This window comes from Trichomonas vaginalis, chromosome I (assembly GCF_026262505.1).
Source record: "Trichomonas vaginalis G3 chromosome I, whole genome shotgun sequence".
NCBI lineage: Eukaryota > Parabasalia > Trichomonadida > Trichomonadidae > Trichomonas > Trichomonas vaginalis.
In genome coordinates, this window is record NC_067203.1 from 12,496,733 (window position 1) to 12,521,470 (window position 24,738).

Here is a 24,738-nt window from a genome sequence, read left to right on the forward strand (position 1 = left end):
GAAATTCAATGAAGCTGCAAAGAGTTCGGGATTACTAACAGAGCTGAAGTGAAAAGGTTCTTTGACAAAAATGTTACATCAAACAAAAATAAATCCTTACGACTACTTTTTACCAATTTACTCCAAACTCCTGACGCATACCAATTTGACACTCTCATTCAAAGCAGAAAGGAGGACATAAACCATTCCTCATTCTTCATTAATGTTAACACTCGCAAAGCTTTTGCGTAATAATGAAAATAAAGGAACTCATGAAGTGTTTAAGAAGTGTTACAAAAGTTTGTAGCAGAACATAGCCCAAGTATTTTAACATCAGGACCAAGACGGTGCATACCTCAGCAACGAAATCACAGAATTTCTCATTATAGCATACATAACTCACTACACTACTGAAGACCATAACCATAAACATACTCGTATCATTAACCGCTTCATAAGGACTCTCAGAGATTTAAATCAAGAGCGAGACTTTACCGAAGAAAACAATGAAACATTTCATCGAAGTTTACAATTCCTCAACACATTCTACAACAGGACATACACCAAATTCAATGACACAACAACAAGAAGAAAAGTATATTACAAAAGAACAACGAAAGTCAAACACAAAATATCAGAATTCAACACAATTTAACCCTCATTCCTGGTACAAAAGTTCGTGTTAGTTCTTTGGACGACAAACCGTTGACAAAGGAAACGTTAAGGTTAAGTCGAAATTATTATATCGTAGACTCTACGCAAGGTAATGGATATCTTATAAAAAGCTGCTGACGGACTCCATAGCATTTTACCCTCGTCATAAATTAGTCGAAAGTAGTAATGGCAAACTTGCTTGAAACCATTGACGAAGCAAAGCGAGGAGTGGTTATTGAAATACTTGACTACAACATAAACGATGGACACTTATAAAGTAAGATATATGAAGGAGGTGTTGAAGATTTATACCATCTAAGAACTTGAGAGAATCTAAACCAACTCATCTGGGACCATTAGAGCGGGAGTACTGGAAAGATAAAAACATGCCAGAAAGAATAAGAAAATTCTTTAAACTTTTTCGTTGGATGTAAATCAGACATGAATGAGAACAGTCATGTATTATATAATGGTACCATTTATTTTTGTCATAAATTTACACACAAAAATAATGTTTAGGTGAAGAGGTGAGATGTCAACCCGTTTTTTCACCTGTTTTCTCACCTCATGAATTTTCATGAATTTCCTTAAGATAGAAAAAATAAAACTAACTTTATTTTTTTATTTTTTTATTTTGTATAAAAGATATGATTTCAACAATCGCACAACAACAATTCAAGCCGCGAACGGCGGACTCTGTCCACAACAACAGCACCAAACTCGTTAGTCATGAATCCAAACATCTATGTTAGTAAGAAATGAAAAGCTTCATTCCTTCTTCATATACTTTTGAAACAGAAATACAAAAAATTAAGCAGGAACTTTTAACAAGTAATTTAGACTGTAGTGCGAAAGATGAAACAAATGAAGAATATCTTTATGAAATGCAGGACATTATTGACCATTTGCCTAAAACTACCTGAAATCCAACAACAAAAACTCACTATTCCTGAATTCGACGAAATTGAAGTGAAACCAACTGACTCAGTAGAAATTAAGAAATTCATACGAAAGGTAAATTATGAATTCCTTGGTTTTCATTGCAACCATAAGGTTATGGACAAAGATTGCGACATGGTATATAAAAACATTTCTGACATATATAAATCTGAAGAATTTAAGACTTACGATAACTTTGTTTCATTAGTTGCTGAATGTGTTTGGGAAATAAGAGATAAAGATAGAAGAGGCAAAGTATGGAACGAACAACTAAGACCCGCTATGTTTGAGATGAAGAGAGCAATTGACGCTTTAGTTGTTTTAGCTGGTTTTATTTCAATGTATAACGCAAAAATGAACCCGCAATGTTCAAAATGTAAGGCAGCAATTAGGAAATATAACTACTCAGTCAAAGAGATAGAAAGAATGCGAAACGACTATGCTGACTTAAAGAAAGAAGCAGAAAAGCCAGCAGAAGATAAAATGGACATGTTAGCATTTCTGAACAAAAACTATCCAACAGCAGAAGATTTCCTTCTATCTGACGTCAAGAAGAAGTATAAAGAAACCTTCGGTATTGTTAAAACTTTTGACATACTGACAGAAGAAATAGAAGCTACGAAATTGTTTAGGATTTCAAATATACATCGTACAATTCAGTAAAACGCTTGTGAAAAAACTGGGGTAAAAAAGAGGTGAAAAAACGGGTGACATCTCACCTCTTCACCTAAACATTATTTTTATTGAATTTAGCAACAAAATCTGAGTAAAATAATTTTTAGGGCTTGTGTCAAACCGTTGAGTTTTCACAAAATTTAAAAAAATAACGTTACCATGTGAAACGTTTATAAAATAACTAGGTGAGAAAACAGGTGAAAAAAACGGGTGACATCTCACCTCTTCACCTAAATTATATTTTGGTCAAAGCTTCCACGAGAGAAAAGATTCCTCATTTGCTAAGGATTCCAAAAATGAAAAAATCGTGATTTCGGCTGAGAAAAACGGCAAAAACCCTTCTTCCACGGGAACAAAGAAATAAAGAAGAAATAAAGTAAATTTTTTATTTATTCCCGTGGAAGATAGAGCACTTTTATGACACTTTTATTCACGACAAACAAGACAAACAAAGAAAAATAAGAAAATACGGCGCTGTCGCGGTTCGAACCACAGACCCTGACCCCTCCATAACACCACCTTTGACCACTGTGCTACGTAGCCTGTCGACATAAGATTTTATAAATTGCATATTGACGTAAATTTATTTCCATCTGGCTTCCCACTGCATAAATATTCATACGTTTTGTAAGACATTCATTAAACTTCTTTTCTATTGCATCTAATCTTGCGTTTTTTTTCAATAACTTGTCTGTATTCTTCATCATCTCCAGCAGTGTTTGGTCTTCACGTTTAAAATATTCATTGTTAACCAATTTTTTATCTAACAAATTTTATTAGTGTTTGATTCACTTCGTTATGATAACGGTCATATTTCTTTCAATACGTAAGTGAAGACAAAATGCGTCGTACCTTCAATCTTAAAGCTTAAAGAACTTTCAACACAGTTTTGAGGTCTGTCAGTGCGTCAATGAGATAGTAATTCGAAGTCAGTCAATAATCTTTTAAAGTCATTTCATACAGGATAAAATTTAATGTTGTGAAGAAATAGTGTTTATCTCAAAAAAAATAAAGTTAGTTTTATTTTATTTATTTTTTATCCTGTATGTAAAGACAGATATGTCAACATTAGAGAACACAACAACTGCTATCGTTCATGAAGTCATAAATGAAGAATACGAATACATACAGTATAACAAACAATTGAGACTCATTCGTTCTGTCAAAGACGACATGTACCAAATGCAAAGTATTTTGACGGCTTGTTTTGCTCCAGATACTAAGCTTCCTAAAGACTGGTTTAGGAACCAAAGCACCATAGAACTATTAAGTGAAGCACAGCGAGACGTACTTTTTCTGAAAACAGTGGAAGAACAGCGAGTAGGTAAAAAATCCCAGTCGCCAAAACTCTATGAAAACCGTGAAAAATTGCCAAACGGTTTGAGAGATATATGTTCATAGACTTTTAGTAAATGCAGTTGCAATGTGGGCTTCACCACGTTATGCTTGGAATATTTACAAACTTCTTGACGAACTTCACAGACAAGAACGTGAGAGATGGAAAAGAAACTTCAAGCAAAAAGATGAAGTCATTGAATCCAAAGACAAAAGCATACAGAAAAGAATACCGCGTTCAGTACCAAAAGGAAAGGAAAAGAACTATAAGTATATGATTTATACTGAAGAGTTGGAGAATGAAGAAGACAGAGATATGGTTATGTTGCATTTAGTCAGAAGAAACAACAAAAGCTTTTACGACCTTGCTAAAATATATAAATCTGACAGAAACTGGTTCTATCGTGAAAACTTACCGATTTCAATGACACCGAATGAGCAAATAAAAGAAATTGTCAAAAATACTCTTCCTCAAACACACTATGACATCAAAGGTTGCACAATACTTACCTTCAAAGAAGACTTACCATTACTGAAGGAAAAAATAACAGAATATTTCGATAACTTCAAAGAGGAAGAATGAAGTCACGACAACATTAACGAAGAAGTCACGACAACATTAACGAAGAGAAAACAGGTGAAAAAACAGGTGACATCTCACCTCTTCACCAAAAATATATTTTTGGTTAAATAGCTTCAGGGTCAATTTCTTCAACCATTTCACTTCCTTCGTCAATGTCAATAGAAGCTTCTTCAACCTTTGGTAAGAACTTTTGTATAACATCTTTGTTCGTTATTGTCTTCAGAGATGAAGGATAATATTTCACAGATGTTTCACCCTTCTTATATTCTTTCTGTTCGGAAAGATTCATAGCAATACTGAAGAAGTCAATGTTGGAGTTCTTTATAACAGTATAATGAGTATCTTTGACATTCACGAAGAAACCCTTTTGTTTCAAAACTACTGCTAACTCTTGTGAAGTATAACGTTTGCGGTCAATGACAATAGCTAATGGTCTGACATACTGACCGAACTTAGATTCTTTCACAAACTTCTTGTTAAAGATAACATTAACGTTTGCAGAACCATTGAACTCATTCTTGATGGCAGTAGCGAGAGCATTGTATGAAAAGAACTTGCAATCTTGCATGTGTTTCATTAAAATAAAAATATTAAATTATTTTGAAAAATAACTTAAAAAAATGTAATCTAATTTTTCAAAAAATATTTTTTATCCGATAGAAAAGATGACAGAAAAATTAACTTTTTACATAGCGCCAGACCCTTCTTGCCCACATCCTTTTAAGCCACAATATATAGACATAGAACTAAATAGAGAAAGCGAAATTCCACAATATATATACATAGAACTAAATAGTGAAGGCGAAATTCTACAAACAGAAGAAAGCGAAATTCCACAAACATATAGAGACCTAGATAACGAAAATGGATATGCGCTATTCTGGTTAGATTGTCCTTATAAAATGTATGAAAAAAAGGCTTTATATGAAGAATATAGAAAATATTGTCATGAAAACGATATAAGACCAAGCTCTAGAGAAAAATTCTATGCTGGTATAAAACATCTTTTCGAAGTTCGGAATGGCAAATATATAAAGAAATAATTTTTCTAAGTTTATTTTTTCGAAAAAATATTTTTTTATTTCCTACTAAAGATGTATCGGAAGTTGTCTAAGTTAGAACACTCGGAAATAAAACAACTTCTTACAGAAGCTAATATAGAAGTAGCAAAGCATTACGCAACAAACAAAAAAGCACTCGCTGACTTCATTAAAGACTACAATGGTGCAATAAGTTATGATAGAATTCATGAGTTCATAAAGCCGCAACGCGGCGAGGACGAAGTCCATGCAATAGCATTTCCTTTAAATGACGTTGCTATTGACTTATATCATAGACGTTCAATACCTCATGAAGTAAGGCGTGAGATGTTTGACATAACAAATGCGAACGTTGGTGAAACAAGAAGAAGAGACGACACACTGAAACAACAGAGAAGAGAGATGTTTAAAAGTGCTATAGAACAAGTTCGCAAAGCTAACGATGTCATTCGTTCCATTGACGACAAACCAAAAGAAGGTGAGAGATGGTTAAAGAAAGATGAAGAGAATAGGAAGAGAAATGTGAAGTCAGGCAATAGACTCATTGACTTTAACATCGAAGCTTTAGATGAACCAAACAGAGACTACTTACACAAACATTTCGGTAAGGTTTTCATGAGACTCTTAGAGAAAATTAAAATAAACTCACACAAAGATGGATGGTATGTTATAAACTTGGTGGAAAGTATGAATGTTCTACGTTAAACCTCAATAATATTGGAACATTACTACATCAGCTCTTGAAGGAGAACTTTATATCAGAGATAGAAGCAAATGCTGCAGGTATTGTTGAAATGCACTATGACTTCTTCTTGACAAACATAAAGAATCTTACTGAAATAAAGATGTATGATTTAACAGAATATGAAGGCTTAACGATGTCAGATGTAAAGAAAGGCAAACCAAAAAAGAGACCATATAGAGATGAAAGCACACTGACAAATGACCAGAAAGCCATTTTGGAAGCTCTTAAGCAAACAGGAAACCCAGCACTTATAGAAAGCTTTTGGAAAGATAATGGTGAAAAGAAGTTTTATAAGAAGAGAAGCGGTCAGTTATGGAAGTATCTTTGCACATTACCTATAAATCTTGAACGCTACCAAATCTTCAATGAACTGAACAAAAGAACTGCAATACTTATGACAGAGGACAATTGTTTCGTTTATGCTTGCATTCAGGCTGGAGTAAATGAAGAAACTATTGACCACATGAGAGAAGTCATTCGTGTTAGAGACTTTCCTCAAAGTAAAGTACAAGAAATTTCTGACGCAACAGGTATAGCATTTAATGTTACCATTGGTTATTTCAATGACTCAAGACATAATGAAATAAAGAGATATATACCAAAAGAATGCGAAACTGTTAGAACTATTGACTTACTTCTTGTTGAAGACCACTACATGCTAAATGAAAGACTTCCAATGACAACATACTTCATTCGAAACTATAAAGAAATTCTCAAAGCTTGTGGTGGAATGAACATTGAGAAACAGATGAAGATTTATACAAAGAGAGAAGATAAATATGTAGTTCGTTATGATAGAACAACACCGTTATGGGATGTTATGAAAACATTGTGGGAGTGCAAATATTTCGAACCTATTTCTTATGGAGAACTTTTCACATATACTACTGACTTATATAAACAGAACCTTGCACCATTTAAAGATTTGACATATGCTCCAAAGTATTGTGTACAACTGAAGAAGAAAGCAGAGTCAAAAGAAGTAAATAAAGCTAAATGTAAATTCATTCCTGAGCACGTTTTCTTTGCTGACTTTGAGTGTAGTACGGATGGCTTTCATAAAGCTTTTAACATCTGTTATGACAGTGAAGATGGTTCAGTGAGTGAAAGCATTTGGGGTCAAAACTGTGCAACAGAATTTTTGGAAAGACTCCCTGACAAGAGTTTAATATATTTTCACAACCTCAGTTATGACATAAACTTCATCTTAAGACACATGACAGAAGTGAAAGGAACTCCCATCATTAAAGGTTCACGAACAATGCAAATAACTGGTTTATATAAAGGACGGGCAATTATTATAAAAGACTCTTACAGTGTTATAAATAAGAAGCTTAAACTATTTCCTGCTATGTTTAACTTACAAACAGGACCGAAAGAAGTATTTCCATATAACTACTACAGCAGTGTTTTGTTAGCAAATGACAACAGAACTGGTGTCATTTCTGAAGCATGTAAGTTTATCCGGGATGCAGATACATTTATGAAAAACATAGATTCCATCAAAGGTTGCAGAATAGATGAGAACCACTTCGACTTAGAAAAATATAGCACGTTTTACTGCAAACAAGATGTAAGAATTTTAAGAGAAGGTTTTGTAAAGTTCCGCAATGACTTATTGAAAGAGTTTGATTTAAACGTTTATGACTACGTTAGTATTTGTTCAATTGCTAACAAATTGTTTGAGAACAGAGTATACTTCCCGAATGGAAATCTTTATGACCTCTCAAATAAACCAAGAGAATTTATTTCGAGATGCATTCAAGGTGGAAGATGTATGTTGTCAGATAACATGAAACAAAAGAGCAAAAAGAAACTCATTGCTGACTTCGACACTGTTTCATTATATCCTTCAGCTATAGCAAGACTTTATACTTTAGAAGGTATTCCAAAAGTATTGAAGGAAGAAATGTTAAGCACAGAGTATCTCATGAGACATTTATTCGATGATGACCAAAAGGAACCCATTGGTGAAAAGTTTATGTCTGGCTTCTTTGTTCTCATTAAGATAACAGAGATTGGTATACCCAGACACTTTCATTTAATAGTTTGCGACCCTGAACTAAATCCAGAACTTAACGTTCCAAGAAGTTCAAACACTTGCTGTCTCATGTATGTTGACCATATAACATTACAAGACCTCATAAAATATCAAGGTGTCAAATGTGAAGTGTTGCAAGGATACTATTACGATGGAAACAGAGATATGAGAATAAGAGATGAAGTAAAGAAGTTGTTTGAGTTAAGGTTAAAGTATAAGAAAGAAGAAAACCCCTTACAAGAAATTATAAAACTCATTCTGAACAGCATTTATGGCAAAACTATTCTATCTCCTATTGAGTCAAAAATAACCATAGTAGATGACAAAGATGCTATAAGATATGCTATAAGAAATTACAACCATATAGTGAAGTTCGAAGGTTTGGATGGTTCAGATAAAACTATTTTCAAGCTAACGAAAAGCATTTGCAGACACTTTAACTTCTGTCCACTTGGTGTTAATATTCTGTCTATGTCAAAACGTATTATGAATGAAGTATTCTGTACTGCAGAGGACATGGGTCTTCAAATATTTTACCAGGATACCGACAGTATGCACTTATATAATGAAGACATCCCAAAGCTTGCAGCAGAGTTTAAGAAGAGATACGGTAGAGAACTTATAGGAAAGAACCTTGGTCAATTTCATAGCGACTTTGCAGAAATAACACCTGGAAAACAAAGTTTAGCTTATAAAAGTATTTTCTGTGGAAAGAAGACCTACATAGACTTACTCACGAATGATTTAAATGAAGTTGCATTTCACTGCAGAATGAAAGGCGTGAAGCAAGATGTTATTGCTTTAACCGCTAATGAAATGTTTCCTGAAGCTATACAATGCTATTACAATGAAGATAAGAACATTCACATACCTGTTGGAACATATGACAAAGACTCTGAGTTCAGTTTAATGAAACTTTACAAAGCACTTTATGATGGTCAAGAGATTGCATTCGACTTATGTAAGTCATGTCAACCTTGCTTTGCTGAAAAGTTCAACTTTTCAATAACGACTAAAACAAGCTTTATTCGTAAGTTGAAGTTCTGAGGTCATTTATTTTTTCAGCAATGAGGTCATGAATGAGGTCATGAATGAGGTCATTCGTGATAAAAATAAAGCTAGCGTAGATTTTACAATACTGCGATGGTAGAGTTTAAGAGTTGTGCTTCAATGTAGAGACAGTCCTTATTCTGGAGGTAAGAACACTGGACATTTATGGTCATGAGTGGAGAACATGTCTATCCAAAACTCACGATTGAAGCCAGTTAATTTATAGTATTTAGGGTTAGGAAGTGGTGAAGTTCTTGTATGACCAATGAACTCATTTTCAACTCCCTTACTTAAGTTTGAATATAATATAGCTTGCTTTCTATCCCAAATGCCAGGTGTTACAATCTTTGAAAATTCATTTTTCCTCGGAAGTATTGCATCATAATTGAAAACATTCTTGAAATCATCACTTGGTTCAGAGATTTGAAACCTTATACGTAATGGATTTTCTTTCTTTTTAGCGACTTCATTGAATGGTGAATATATAACAAACTGACAGTCATGAGTTCCATCTTCATTTTCATTAAATTCATAATGAAAGTCTATAAGTTGTGGCTGACTACCTTCTTCTTTCAGTTGTGCAAGAAACTCACGTAAAGGCTGTAAAGTTTGTACTTCAATATTGAACTTTTTCTCGAACATCTCATTAAATGAAATCATACATTGCAACAATGTTGTATCGTCTTTAAAGTATTTGTATATGTGAATGTTTTGGGCGCTTAAAGACTGTTCGTCATTTTCTATCTCGACTTGAAGTATAAAGTCAACCTTTCTGAAAGCACGTGTTATATACATAGATGTTATGCCAATGTACTTCTCTTCATTTATGTTCACAATCCAGTCTGTTGGAAACTTAAACGTTACTCTGTTCCCCTTTATTTTGACGTCAGGGTTTTCACTACTGAACGCAACAGATAAAGGTATTTGTCTATACATTTAGTTTGGATAAAAATAAACCATTTACTCTTTCTTTGCTTCAGCTTCCTTTGCTTTTTGTTCTTCCTTTGCTTTTGCTTCTTCTCTAGCTTTTTTCGCCAGCAAACGTGGGTTCTTCTGTCTTCCAGCAGCTAATGCAGCTAGTTGTTTTTCACTAAGTTTTCTCTTTGGTCTCTCTGGCTTTTGTTCTTGTTTTTGTTCCTTCAGTTCGGATAAAATTTGTTCACGAATTTCTTTCTTCAATGCTTCAACATCTATGACCCCTTGGGTCTTGTCCGTAGGCTTGTCTGAGTCATTTGACTGTAGATAAAAAACTAAATTAAAACTTTAACCGATGTAAAATGAGCTTGTCAAAATCAGAACGAGAGTCTATTATATTAAATGACGCCAGAGGAATACAACATCCTTTCTATTATGTAAGTCAGAGTAAAGATGGTAAAATATATGTAAGAAAAAGAAAGGTTCCATTAGCGAATACAGAGAGCGACAACATTAAGGTGCATGGCAAGGGAAGCCACGAAGCCCATATAAAACCTTCTGTACAAACTGAGCCACCAAAAGAACAAGAAGAAAAGAAGCCAGATGTACTTTCAATAACGAACCAAGAGCTTATTGCAAAGTTCGTGAATTTCATTGAAAAGCAAACCGAGTCAAAGAACCCTGACCCACCAGTGAAAGAAGTGAGACAAAAGAGAATGTACAGTTCATTGAAAATGTCAAGAAACAACTTCCACCACGAATACCAAGAAGAAGAGTGAGAATAATGAAGTAAATAGATATTTTTATCTGAAGTAAATACATGCAGAACGAACAGTTAAACGAATTTACTCCAGCAGAGCATATTCATCAGATTCGCTCATATTTCGATATCATAGACAATGCAGTTCAAATTGGTGACACTAATAGAAAATATTCTGACGCAAAGATTCCATCACAACCTGGAACTGCTAAAGATAACACATGGGTAACATTCAATCTCTCACCTCCTGGTGAAAATATGTTGGACCTTTACAATACATTCATTACGTATAAAATGGAAGGTCAATTTATTGTAGATAAAGAAATTGGTTCAGGTTCCAATAAAACAAACCCACCAGGATTTTGGATTGGTTTCGATGACGCTTTCTATGCAGTTGCTGGATATCAAATCCTTGCAAATGGTCGTATCGTATATTCTCAAGACAACGCAAGAGAAGAAGCATATATAACTTCAAACTCACAAACTACCGAACAAATAAAGAAAGTCGATGTTTTTTCAAAGACTCGACATGAAGATGTATGGAGTCATTCGGGAACATGCAGAACAGGACAAATTGTTGGTCCAATTACAGCAGGAAAATCATTTGATTTTAAGCTTCGTTTAAGAATTCCTGTTAGAAGATTCCTTCCATTAGAACCTATTCGATTTATTCCAGCTTTTGCAGGAAACATTCAGCTTAAAGTAAAGTTCAGTAGCGACGCCTTACAATGCACATCTATATCTGTAAATGATATCATTGCTTTCAATCCAACTCTTAAAGTTGCATTTGCTTCAGTTCAAATCCACCGACAAATAAATTTGTTCCATGGAATGAACCATTCACTATGATAACGAGTGCAACTGAAGCTAGTGGAACAGTTACTATTACAACTGTAACCCAGCAACTATTTCGAACAAAGATGGATTTTAATGAATGTTTTATTCATCCAAAGTCATTCTCTTTAGACCCTAACATTTATACAGAACTTGTAGAACATTATACAAACGAGGCTTTATGTTTTCCTGTTAAAGTTATGGATTGGATTCCTATGGATGGTTCATTCTCAAAGAATACAGATAGTTCAAGTGCAACATTTACAGCAGCTTATACGCCTATTAATGTTAAAAGTATTTGGGCACTATTTAGAAAGAAAGACAACTATTATGTTAATTTTGAGAACCCTAAGTTTAAATATCTTCAGCTTTCCATGGGAGCTTATGGAAATATGCCTGCAGAACCTGAAAAATCATATGGACCTGTATTTTATGAAATGGTTGCGAACGCTTGCAATACAAACAATGATATGATTGGATTTAATGAAGATGTTATGAGGTCATTGGTGGATGATGGTAGTGTGGAACATAAATGGGATAGCTATGACAACACACATTTCTTATGTGGTTTTCCAACAGAAGTGGACTTTTGCTTCCAGCAAGGTCAAACATCTACTGCTCCAATAACATACAAATTGTCTGTTAAAGGACCTATTGAACTAGCAACTGAAAATGTACCAAAGCCACTTATTGGATTTATGAGGGATTGTTGCTTTGCAATACAAGTAAGACAGTCAGGCATACCAATAATAAGACTTGACGACTATAACTTAGCACGGACGACAGTGAGGAATAAAGGATGAACGTTTATTTTTAAAGCTTATAAATGAGTTCTTCATCAAGCTCTCGTGAACCTTCACCATCTGTGAAACAAACTTTACCAAACGATTATGGAGCACCTATTGAATATTTCTTACGAGCTGCACAATGGCAAAGAGCAGTTTCACCAAGGTTAGGTGTTCCACCAGCTCCTGCCAAAAATAGCATTTGGTCAAGTCCTTATATAAGATATGGTCTCCCACTAGGTTTGCTAGCTACAGCAGGAGCAGTAATGATGTTGAAAAGAAACAAAGCAAATGTTATAAATAATACTGAAGTAGCTGAATTTGAACAAACTCCGACACCATCGCCAAAACCAACGTCAAAACCAACGCCTTCACAAACAACACCTTCAATGACTCCTGAACCTATGAAAGTACAAACTCCTGTTCAAAAGTCAACTCCAAAACCGACTCCAACATTTAAACCAGAACCTACTCCTCAAATAAATCGTAAAACTCCTGCGTTTCCTTACTGAAAAAATAATGTTAGTTTTATTTTATTTGAACATTTTTTTAGAGTAAAATGACGACTAAAGTCACTGAAGCAATGAAACAAAAATTTTTGGTAGAATACATTAAATCAGGAGCGGTTCCAGAAGGTTTTTACGTTCATACTATGAAGGATGGTAGAGTTCAGTTTAGAAAGATAAAGCAACCATTAGATAGAGAAGGTATATTAAGGAAGATTAAACTTCATGAGGACAACATTGCTGAACTTAAGAAGAAGTTAGAAGAGTTGGATAAAGGAAGAGAGTTATAAAGCAATGAATTCAACATGGTTAGAAAAGAGGTTAGAAAACGTGTTAGATCTAACATTCTAACATAAACATTATTTTTGTGCTATGTTTTCATACGTGTGAGGGTGGTGATATCATTAATTTTAAGTTTATTTTTTATTTTACTGAAAATTTTTATTTGGATGTAAATGACAGAACAAAAGCAACTCAAACAAATCAAAACATATAACAAACATACATTTAAACATTTATTCTTCCTTCCTGAGCATAACATGTTCTTTCAAATACATCCGAGACCAGTTGACTTTTCATTGACTGTGTATAAAGATAGAAATAGTTATATCATTAAACCATACGATGACGAAGGTAAGTTATGTAAATTGTACGTTAAGAAGTTAGAGAAAGTTTATGGCTTCAAGTATGACTACAATAGGGTTAACACTGATGATGAAGATATTGAGGAAAATTTATGAGAACATTAGTGAAGTCGTTAGTGAGAACGATAGTGAGAACGTTTATTTTTACAGTAGTGAAGTCGTTTGTGAAAACATTAGTGAGGTGAAGTGGTTGGCGGCTTTGTAAATATTTAAGGTTAAGTTAATGTTGTCGTTTGTGTTGTAAAATATACGTTAACGGTTTTGTAAAGTGTCAAATTCACAAGTATTGGGTAAGGTAGAACGCAGTGCCTCAGTACCCAACATAACCATACTAACTTTTGAACTGTTGGTTGCTGTGCTGGGTTTTGAACTGTTGGTTGCTGTGCTGGTTGTGGAGGTGGTTGTTGTGTTGGTTGTTGTGCTGGTTTTGGTGCATGCCTGTGTCTGTGTCCATGTGACGATGTAAATGTTTTAGGTAGTCCTGGTGCAGGTGCTTCTCTTGGAGGGTTTGGTGGTATATAAGTTCCACCAGCTGGCACATATGTTCCATCTGCAGCATAATGTCCTACCTGACTTTTCGTTTTTAAGAAAGCATTTACTAGGTCTGTTTTGGTCTGTTGTAACTCTTTTTCTTGACTTTCCACAACAGTTGCTCTAACGGCGTCATAGGCACTTTGAACTGCCTGTCTCGTTGCTGCATCTGTTATTTTCGTCATATTTTGTGCTACTTCTCTTAACTCTTTGTCGAAACCTTCAGACTTCAGTTTCTTTCCAGATGAGAAGTCGTTCACTAGTTTCACCTTACTATGAAGAGCTTCGAAGGCGTTCTTAAAGTCAGCATTCATTAAAGCTTCATTTGAACTGTCTTCATCCGCTTGTATTTTTGTCCTTATTGACCCTATAAGTTGGGCTGCTTTGGCGTTGGCTTGGGCATCTAACCAGTCATTATTAGCTTTTATATATTCTGCGCTTTTCATTGCCTTTTGCATGGCTGCGTCGTTATTTTTACTTTCTTGTGCTAAGTTTTCATACTGTACGGTTTGGTTTTGCAACTGTAAAAGTTTTTCTGCCTTTACATTTGCTTCAACTTCTTTTTTATACTCATCGCTATCCATATATGTCTTCAGGGCTTTTTGTTTTATCTCTTCATCTTTCAGTACTTTATATTGAGTAGTATGGTTTTTCAAATTTATAACATCTTGTTCCATTTTTGCTACTTCTGCTGCTTTTTCTGACACTTTTTCGCATATTCCTCTGTACTTAGTTCTTTCAGTTGTTCTTCTTTCTTCTTTTTCTCTACGTTTAACTCATTGAGTTTCTTTGTGTGTCTGTCATATTCTAGTTTCTTTTCGTTTTCACCTATTTGTTTCTGTATGTCTATGTTTGACTTTTTGACATCTGCTATTTGATTTTTGAGTGAACTCAAATTCATTTGACTTTGAGGGTTATAAGCTGTTCCGTCTGCAGCTCCACCATAGCCTGCCATTTTCGCTAAAAGTGCCGCTCTTAAACCTCCACTCTGTGCACCAAGAACTCGGTTTAAAAGCATAGGGTTGCTTGACATTTGTTGCAACATAGTGGGGTCATTCATCATTTGTTGTTGCAACTGTTGTTGTGGTGTCAGTTTTACTATTGGATGTTTCAATGCTCTCTTCCTCTTACGTATATTCTTACGTAGCTTACGTGGCATTTTAAGTGAAGTTAAAAAGCGGTTTTTGACAGATGTTTATATGACACTTTTTGTTCAGCACAAAAAACTACTCGGTCAAAGTGTTGTCAGTTTTGTAAAATAACCGTCTTATCTCATTCTATAAGGGGAAAAAGGCTTCTCAAAGTATACTTCCTTGGAACGCCTGTAACTTTTCTGTAGCGACGATAGACCCTTACTTGTCCGGACAAAGTTATACTAAACATCTTCAGGGCTAGAAGGGGTGCAGCCCCTGGAAGCCCCACTACCTTTTTTTTTTTTTTTTTTTGTAATGAAATAAACAAATATTAAAATTATTTTTTGATAACAAGAAAATTCCCAATAGAAAATATTTGAGAGAAAGAAAAAAAGAAAATTGAAAAATATTACTCTCCTTTATATTTCATGAGATTTTAAATTTATTCTCATAAAATTGACAATTTTATACGTTTAGATGAAAATAAGTGATTTTGGTTGAAATAGAAATTATTATTTGCTTACAGCTATCAAATAGATTTTTGCTATTTTGATTAAAATTTGTTAATCAAATTAATAAATTTTTTCTAAATATCTTAAATATCTGGATCACTCACATATACAATGAATTGAACGATAAAAATAATACAAACTCAACTAAGTTTCCTGTCTTTCAACTAAAAAAAATTATGCAAATTAAATTAAATTGTTTATTCAAATATAAAACAAAGATGAAGTAATTACAGTTATCATAAACTTTATGAATAACTCTGTAATTGGTTCAGATTTTCGTAAAAATATTGTTATTAATATCGATAAGAATACGTTTACCTACTATCACAACATATCGATAAACAAGAGTAGAGTGATTTTTATCATCGAAACTTTTTAAAAGCTGTAAGCTGGAAGGAAAAATCTTGTTTTTTCTGAGTTAGTTGTAGAACTATTGATGCACGAGTTATCATTGTGATGTAGAAGGATGTCAATGTACTGACTGAAGGATATGAAGTGAATTGAATTTCATTGCATTTCAATTTGATCAAAATTTGTTGAAATGATATGAATGTGTCAACATCTGTATCACTCTCTTTCACTCCTTCCCTATTCTTTCGAGAACGAAGCTAGCTCAGCTTTCGCTGAGCGAATTGACACTTTTGATGCCCTAAACGTACATGCTCTCAAATTTATCGAAAAAAATTATACCACCTAAACTAGTATATTCTTATTTTAAATATGATATTATCCTTAGAATCCACACTAGAATATATTTAAATCAACTTTTAAAAAAGTTCGAATCCTGCGCGTCTCACTTTTTAAATTTTCCAAAAGGAAAATTATATTCTCCTAAAATGAAAACAATTTTCCGAATTGACATCCTTAGTATATCAAGAATCGTATGTAAATTTGTATTTTGGTACTGAAATAAATTTTTTGAGAGTAAGTTTTGAGAGCTGCATTCATTATCAGCTTTCAGGACGTTGTTTTATTTTAAAGGTTTGAATTTGTAAATAACAATAAGATTGATGAATTGAGCAAGAAATTATATTGTTTTTATCGTAAATTCACAACAAATTTCAAAAGAAAATTATTTTTTTGAATAAAATTTCATGGTATATTATTCTATAATCATAATAATATAGTTTTATCGTTGTATTTCTTGAAAATACTTCATAAATTTATCCAAATTTTTTAATTTTTTTCAAAATTGATAAAAAATTCCTTTGAATATGAAATCAAAATCTAGATTTTGAAAAAAATTTGGAATTACAAAGTTATTCAAATACTGTAATTAACCCAAAAATACACAAAATTTTTGGCTCTGCTTATAATATGTTCAAAAAATTTTGGTATTCTTCTTAAAAAAGGTAATACATATTCAAAATCGGCTTATTTCTAAGAAAATAGTAGGGTTTCTATTATGGCATATCGTTAAAAAGGATCGGGAAATTCATCCACAGATATTTGCTGAGTCAAATCTTGTTTGATAAAAGAATACCTACTAATCTTCAATTGGAAATAGATGAAAAGGAAAAGTTCAACTTGCTTGAAATTATTTTCTCATCAACAAAGGTTAAACACATTTTATAGTTACCATAAGCTCAGTCTGGCAATTGAGACGCAAGGATAAACGTTATGTGAGTCTCTCCCCAATTAATGAGAGACTTCGGAAGAATTTTGCTCTATTTAATTAAGATTTATGTTCCCTTGCCTATAAACAGTCAAAGACAACAAGTAAACTACTTAAATAAGCCACTCACAAAATCGAGTGAGCGATGTATTCAATGAATTTTGAGAGGAAATTAACGCCTGACTCCATCGAACATAGCCCTTCAAATTTGGTCCCCCAAGTGAATGATCGCAATAATCTCCAATATATACATGGCACGATGGGCGCTACTTTTTTGGCGCCAGCGGCGCCGCCCGCGCCTCCGGTGGCTCCCACTGGTGGGGAGGAGACGATAGAAAAAGATATAAATTTTACTAAAAAAATTGAATTTTGGAAATTCTTTTGATTTTTTTGAATGATTTACGAAGAGATTGAACACATTTTGTACTATGAAATATCGTTATTAATAAATTTACTTCTTAAACATCTATTAAAATCGCAATTTTGAATATTTTTATGATTTTTTTGACCCGATCACTTGCGCCCGCGCCTACTGGGAGGGGTGCTTGTAAAGTATTCAAAAATCAATGTAAACATTTCAATTTTTGCTCCGACCTCCCATTGGGAGGGGGGCATATATCTTGTAGCGTTCAAGTTCAAGTGATGAAAGTGCATAAGAAAGCTCCTTAATCATACCGATAGAAACAGCATTAGGGGCGCCAAATGGCGCTCGGTGATGTTTCCCATAAAAGCTTAATTTCAGGTATCCATAATCATAACCTGTCAGACGCAATAATTCATTAGCACACAATCATCGTTTCTCAATCAAGAAACGAAACGCACGATTGATTATGCTGGCCATTAAATTTTCATATCAAATAATTTACTACTTCAAGAAAAATTAAAGACTATCATCAACCAAAGCTTAAAATTCTCAGTGTTTACAACTCTCATACTTCGAATATGCATATTTCCAAAATAGCATGAAAATTTTTTTCATTTGAGCTCATTTTCTTTTGTTCTATTAACTAATACATGCAGTACAAGCTTGTTATACGTATACTTAATAAGTAAGGTCTTAAGGGAAATAATAAAAAACAATTTTGCTATTAATTATATTAAACAATATTTATTTGTAATTTCGTGATAATTATATTTCTTATTACAAAGTAAAGGTATTTGATATAATGTTTGCCTTACAAAAATGTTTCCTTTGTCTTGCCACCATAGGTATTCTATTTTGTCACTTTTTGCGCCCGCCGTGCCATGTATACTCCAATAAGAACTAAACGTCATCCCTAGATAGTAGAAAAAAGTTACTTCAATTAAAAACTTGATTTTTCAATCAAAATCTTGTGAAAACGTGACAATTCTCGGATTATCATGCAAAACGAATCTTTATTACAGCAGGCAGCACAATCTGCCATAAATGACGATATGTATGTGTTCTACTGTAATTACGTTACAAAATTGCATGATAGAGGCGGTAAAGATACGAGAATTTTAGTGATAACTAATATCAGTATTGCTTTTTGCAAAATCAAGAAGAATCCTCAAATGGACAGGGTAATGTATTGGCCCTCAATTACTAATTTTAGTTGTCAAGACACTACGATCATCTTAGAGTTCGGACAAGATGCTTTTCGGTTTGAATCAAACGAAATCGATCGTATTTGTGATACAATCACCTTCATTCTTAAAAATATCCTGACTAAATCCGAGTTTGCAAAGCTGAATATGCCGAGATTATACAATAGCACCTATTACAACAATACTTTAGGACTTGTTTCTCGTTTCAAGTCATGCATAAATAGATCTGACCTCCATTATCCGCAATCGTTATTTGATACAGTATATCATTGCGCCAAATTTAAATTACAAACACTAGAATTACCTTATGATTGCCAAAAAATACCTTCACTCGAGCCAGTATTAACTGCATTAGCCCTAGCACCATTTGTTGAATCGTTAGTTCTTCCACCTTTGCATAAATTCGACACATATAAAGCAACATTAGACTTCATCCAGCGATCATCATATATCGAGCATATACTTTACTCACAGGCTAGCCCTAGATCATTCTCCGAATTTTGCCAAGTTCTAATTAACGCTGCTCCTTTCAATTTAAACTGTATCAGCTTTATCAATGCCGAATTCCGTAAAGACCATCTTCAAAAATTAAGAGATTTACTCATAGCCAAAGATTTTAAGGGCGTTTCCCTACAAAATGCCGTTCATCCTTCTGGAATTGATTATTTTGACAAAGAATTCTTCAAAGACCTACCTATTAAACTCGCGAACTTCGACAGATCCAATTCCATCCACTACAAATCAATAATTCCCTTCTTAAATAAAATAAAAATTTTGTCATTCGGCGGTTGCAAAATAGATATATCCGATGTCCTTACAGAAATATCGAAGAACAACTTTACGAACCTCAAGATGCTTAACTTGAGCGTTAATGTTTGTAATAATGAAATCGACCAAAATATCAAACTTCCTGCTTCTCTTGTTCGTCTCGATCTCAACAGCATCAGGTGGAAAACAGGCACAATCACTTCATTCTTCCGAATTATTACTAGCTACAATTGGGAGAAAGGAATCTTCCTCGGATTCGCCCAGCAGACAGCTGACTCCAATGATTGGGAGAAATTGTTCAAAGAGTTCATGAAACTACCTAAAAATTCAATTACAGACTTAGAATGGAGTTTCAATCCCGTCGATCCAAGATTCTCGGCCTTCCTTAAGAACTGTTGCACGAACCTTCAATCGTTAGTTATCACCGACTCATTTACTAACGAAAAGCCACGAGAAATCATCGCATTTGCCGATGCCCTCAAAACTATGCCAGTTCTGACCAAATTGGTCATTACGGGTAACGATAAGATGTTCCTCGGACCAGAGTACACCCACATTTTCTCAGCTCTCCAGGACAGAAATAACATTCGCTACTTGGAAGTATCAGGAAACAGGATCGGAAACACGGGAGTCAGTCAGTTGGCCGACCTACTCAAGGAATGTCCATCAATTTCGAGTATTGGATTTGATAATTCCAGAATTACTTGTCAAGATCCGATAATTCGATGCCTTGATGCGGTAGAAAACAGGAGTTCCCCTGTATACATCAGCTGGTCAGAGGAAGATCTCCATAACCTTGTCCAAACCAATGAATTGACAATGGATGATGTTTTGAAAATCTCATTACGCATTTTGAATGCAGGAAAAGAGGATCAAACCAACATAGATCGCAAGGACTACTTCAACCAGCCATTCCAATCCTATTATCTCCCAATTCACTCCAAATTCCCTTTATATTATTCCCAAGATACGATAGATCAGTTCCAATCCTCCATTCCTCAGTATGACTCCAACCAAAGCGATGTCTGGATATCATCTGGATTCACTAACCAGCAGAACAACGCTCCGGAATCCTCCACAAACACTCCTGTCACCAATAAAGAGCCTGAAAACAAAGCATCTGATGACGAATCATCGACATTTGACTTGTGGGCTGATTCCGACAGCGCAGGAATCTCTCCACAGAGATTGACAATCGCGTCAAACAAGAGACAAGTTGATCCAAACTCATTAGATCATATATTTGATGATAGCGAAGATGACAAACCAACAAAGTCTCCTCTTGTCGATGCAAACACACACGTTGAATTCAAAGTACAAGGTAAAGTAGTAAAAGGACAGGGAAGAAGTAGATCTCTCTCAACTCCAAAACTTGATTTTTACAAGGAAAGTGACAGTGACAGAAATCCAGAAAAAAGTGACAACAAAAAAGGACTTGCAGCATTTGCAGAGAGTTCATCAGATGAGAATGATGATCAGAACATCAAACTGAAGCAAATGCAGAAGAGTCCATTGAGGAAATCATTGATAACACTTGATAAATGGAAGGAAAGTGATGATTCAAATCAATTGTCATCACCTGAAGAACTGAAAGCACCAAAATCATGTGGATACAACACAAACAATCCTCCTCCATTGTCTCTTCAAATTGTTCCTCCAAAGAAATTCACTGATGATGACTCAGACATCGAAATAAAACAACCGAAATCCCTCCAAGTCCAGAAATCAAAACTTCAACCTGTAACTGAACAAAAACTTTCTGATTTGGATTCAGAAGATTCCGATCTCCCTAAAATGAAACCAGTCAATTTGCCATTGAATAACAAATTGTCTGATTCTGATTCCGACTTGCCAAAGATGAAACCAGTGAATTTACCTTTGAATCAACCAAAAATTGATTCTGATGACGATCTGCCAAAAATGAAACCAGTCAGTTTGCAGTTAAATGACTTTTCTACTCCCAAACAAACAGAGAAACAAGATTTGTCTGATTCCAATGATGATTTACCTAAAATGAAACCAGTCAATTTATCATTAAACAATGACCAACAGAAAGTCCTTAAACTAGATACAGACACAGATTCACTGAAAACTAAACCAGATACAGATTCTTTCGATGATTTACCGAAGATGAAACCACAAACTGTTGTTCTTCAAAACGAAAAACCAACAAGTTCTACTCCACCAATAAAAGAAAACCAGTTTGACTCTTTGTTCGTTGACAGTAAGAACAAATCCAATCCACCGCAATCACTGAAACCATTAGAGTTCACTGCTCCTATCTCTATTCCGAAATACCAAGTAACATTAGTTGATGAAAACGATCTGCAAATCAATGAAAATGCAGTTGATGATTTTCCAAAACCTGACATTTTAACATCACCAATTGATTTAGAACTGAAACACGAGTCATCATCTAGTTCATCACGAATGAGACAGACAACGATACAGAACATTGATGACAGTTCTTCATCGAACTTCGCAAGAAGACCTCCTCCATTTTGTTACCCGAGATTGACGCGATCATCAGAGTTTTTCACTGTTCCTTTGAAGAAGAAGATGCAGAGTAAGAAAGAGAGCAGTGATAACCATTCCCTTGAGAACTACATGGAACAGAAACTTCCTCAGAAGAAGAACAACTTCATTTCGCTCGATGTTTTCTCTGAATCCCACAATTCCGACCAATTTTCAATCAGATCCGATCCATCGTCAAGACTCTTCAAGACAGAAGAACAGAGAAGAACTCCTCCATCCAGATTGTTGTCAAGACACAGATTGAACATCCCTCTTCCTCCAAACCAAAGAAGAGGACAACTAAGTGAAGCATCAGGTAGATTCAACGCTCACAGATCGTACAACAACCAGAAATACTCTTCTGAGCAAATAAAACCCGCTTTACAAGGTTTGTATAATACACAGCAAACAGTGTCAAATATTCGTCAAACTGCTTTGACATCATCATCAACACCGATGTTGACAGAGTCCAGTCACTTGGCATCATCATGCGAGGAAGAAGACAAATTAATAAATGAAGAAGAAGAGGAAGAACAACAGGAATCAGAGTCAGAAGATGGAAGAAACGTGACAATACAACTTGACACGAACAAGAAGACATTTTCAGGTCATAAGATAGATAGCGAGGAGAGTTCGAACATCTTCGAATCAATGTCATCTTCTTTGTTCTTCCCTGAGTTCAGGACAGCGAGAAAAGGAAAATCGAATTTCAGGGATGAAATGTGGGTTTCAGCGGCTATTGCGCAGACATCGAATGCAGAACAAGAAAATGATGACGACAACAAGTCACCGAAGAAGAAGTTCAACCACGCGGCGTCTGCAGGCGGAAAGGCACAAGGTCTGGAAATGATTGATGAAAATGTCGAAAATGAAAATAAAAGTGACAAATCTTCAACAGTTGAATTCGTTGAAGAGGAAGACGACAAGAACTCGGAAATGGAAGAGTCTGAGTTTGAGGAAGAAGATGTTTTCGAATACGAAAACTCTGGAGATGAAAAAGAAAACTTTGTCTTGAGAGAAAACGAAAAAACTGTTGCTGTTCCTGTAATAAATGAAGGGAAAAAGCACAAATCTTCTGCAGAATACTCTGGATCATACTACACTGATTCTGGTTCTTACTACACTGACTCTGACTACGCTTCATACAGCGATTACTCCTCTTCTGAAGAGAAAACAAAGAAATCTCCTGAAAACCACAAACAACAAAAAGAAAAAGAAGAAATCCAAAAACAAAAAGAACTAGAAAAACAAAAAGAAATCGAGAAACAGAAGGAGATAAAAAAACAAAAAGAATTAGAAAGACAAAAGGAAATCGAGAAACAGAAGGAGATAAAAAAACAAAAAGAATTAGAAAGACAAAAGGAAATCGAGAAACAGAAGGAGATAAAAAAACAAAAAGAATTAGAAAGACAAAAGGAAATCGAGAAACAGAAGGAGATAAAAAAACAAAAAGAATTAGAAAGACAAAAGGAAATCGAGAAACAGAAGGAGATAAAAAAACAAAAAGAATTAGAAAGACAAAAGGAAATCGAGAAACAGAAGGAGATAAAAAAGCAGAAAGAACTAGAGAAACAAAGAGAAATTGAGAAACAGAAAGAGTTAGAAAGACAAAGGGAAATAGAAAAACAAAAGGAGATTGAGAGACAGAAAGAAATAGAAAGACAAAAAGAAATAGAAAAACAGAAAGAGTTAGAAAGGCAAAGAGAAGAAGAGAAGCAAAAGGAATTGGAGAAACAGAAAGAAATAGAAAAACAAAAAGAGTTAGAGAAGCAGAAAGAGATAGAAAGGCAGAAAGAAGAAGAGAAAATGAAAGAGAAACACGAGAAGGAAGAAAACGAGAAAAGAAGTAAAATTGCATCATCAGAAAGTGAACACACAATAACATTCAACTCAAACTCCTCAAACATTCCAACTCCTTCAGCTTCTTTGCACACGTCGAGGTACGATTTCGTTGAAGACAGTCTTTCTTCAGACATGTTGACACAGCCTCCAATAAACTTCGATCCATCCCTCATCGAATCTGTTTCCACAAATGAGATGGAAACAAGCGAAATCACTGCATCAGGAGTTAGAAGATTCGCCAACGAAGATGACATTGATTCCACTGAAGACTCTCCTAAATCTCTTCGAAAGGAACATCGACGCAAATCGATTCCTATCAATCCGAAGATGTACGCGAGCCTCCACAACTCTGAGTCAGAACTTGTCAAATCTTCTCAGTTCACGAAATCTCTTCCAACAGCTTACAGTCCGAAGAGAGAGTACCCACCAATGTCTCTTCAATCCGCCAAGCACGACTCGATGGATTTGCTTATTCCAGGAGCAAACGGACAGAAGAGAAGACACAGGAGAGATAACTCTGAAGGAGGAAGAAGCTGCAAGACAGATGACTTTGATTCGATCGCTGAAAGGGAGATTCCATATTCTCCACCTGATTGGTCATTCCCATTGCAACAATTGTCGAAACCACACACTAAAAAACTTATTGTTGGTTTCCAGAATAAGTTTACATTCGACTTCTTAATAGAGAATTTAAGAAAATAAATGTTTGATATATTTTTTAGTTAAATTTTTATATAATTTTTTTATTTAAATAACTTTGTCATTGGTT

At 34.6% G+C, this 24,738-nt stretch overlaps 5 protein-coding genes and 2 pseudogenes across 7 annotated transcripts, besides 1 other annotated feature; 6 read left to right on the plus strand and 1 right to left on the minus strand.

The window, feature by feature from the left end:
- Positions 1-13,822: part of a mobile genetic element that runs on past the window's edge.
- On the plus strand, positions 1,281-2,243 carry TVAGG3_0974690 (annotated as a pseudogene). Its single transcript has one exon. A coding segment is annotated over exon 1 (963 nt).
- Positions 4,269-4,742, minus strand: TVAGG3_0974700 (uncharacterized protein; the record flags this gene model as incomplete). Its single annotated transcript, XM_051253791.1, has 1 exon — positions 4,269-4,742. One exon carries the CDS (start codon positions 4,740-4,742, stop codon positions 4,269-4,271), a length of 474 nt encoding a protein of 157 aa, XP_051079365.1.
- TVAGG3_0974710 (uncharacterized protein) lies at positions 4,831-5,208 on the plus strand (the record flags this gene model as incomplete). The annotated part of the gene is made up of 1 exon (XM_001323904.1): positions 4,831-5,208. One exon carries the CDS (start codon positions 4,831-4,833, stop codon positions 5,206-5,208), a length of 378 nt encoding a protein of 125 aa, XP_001323939.1.
- Positions 5,260-7,330, plus strand: TVAGG3_0974720 (annotated as a pseudogene). Its single transcript has one exon. A coding segment is annotated over exon 1 (2,071 nt).
- TVAGG3_0974730 (organellar and viral DNA polymerase type B) lies at positions 7,434-8,290 on the plus strand (the record flags this gene model as incomplete). The annotated part of the gene is made up of 1 exon (XM_051253792.1): positions 7,434-8,290. A coding segment is annotated over one exon (857 nt), but the record flags the coding sequence as incomplete, so codon positions are not given.
- On the plus strand, positions 12,377-12,847 carry TVAGG3_0974740 (uncharacterized protein; the record flags this gene model as incomplete). Its single annotated transcript, XM_001323902.1, has 1 exon — positions 12,377-12,847. One exon carries the CDS (start codon positions 12,377-12,379, stop codon positions 12,845-12,847), a length of 471 nt encoding a protein of 156 aa, XP_001323937.1.
- Positions 13,823-18,615: 4,793 nt separating the features above from the next.
- Positions 18,616-24,671, plus strand: TVAGG3_0974750 (ribonuclease inhibitor domain-containing protein; the record flags this gene model as incomplete). The annotated part of the gene is made up of 1 exon (XM_001323901.1): positions 18,639-24,671. The coding sequence occupies one exon, from the start codon at positions 18,639-18,641 to the stop codon at positions 24,669-24,671; it is 6,033 nt and encodes a 2,010-aa protein (XP_001323936.1).
- Positions 24,672-24,738: the final 67 nt, after the last annotated feature.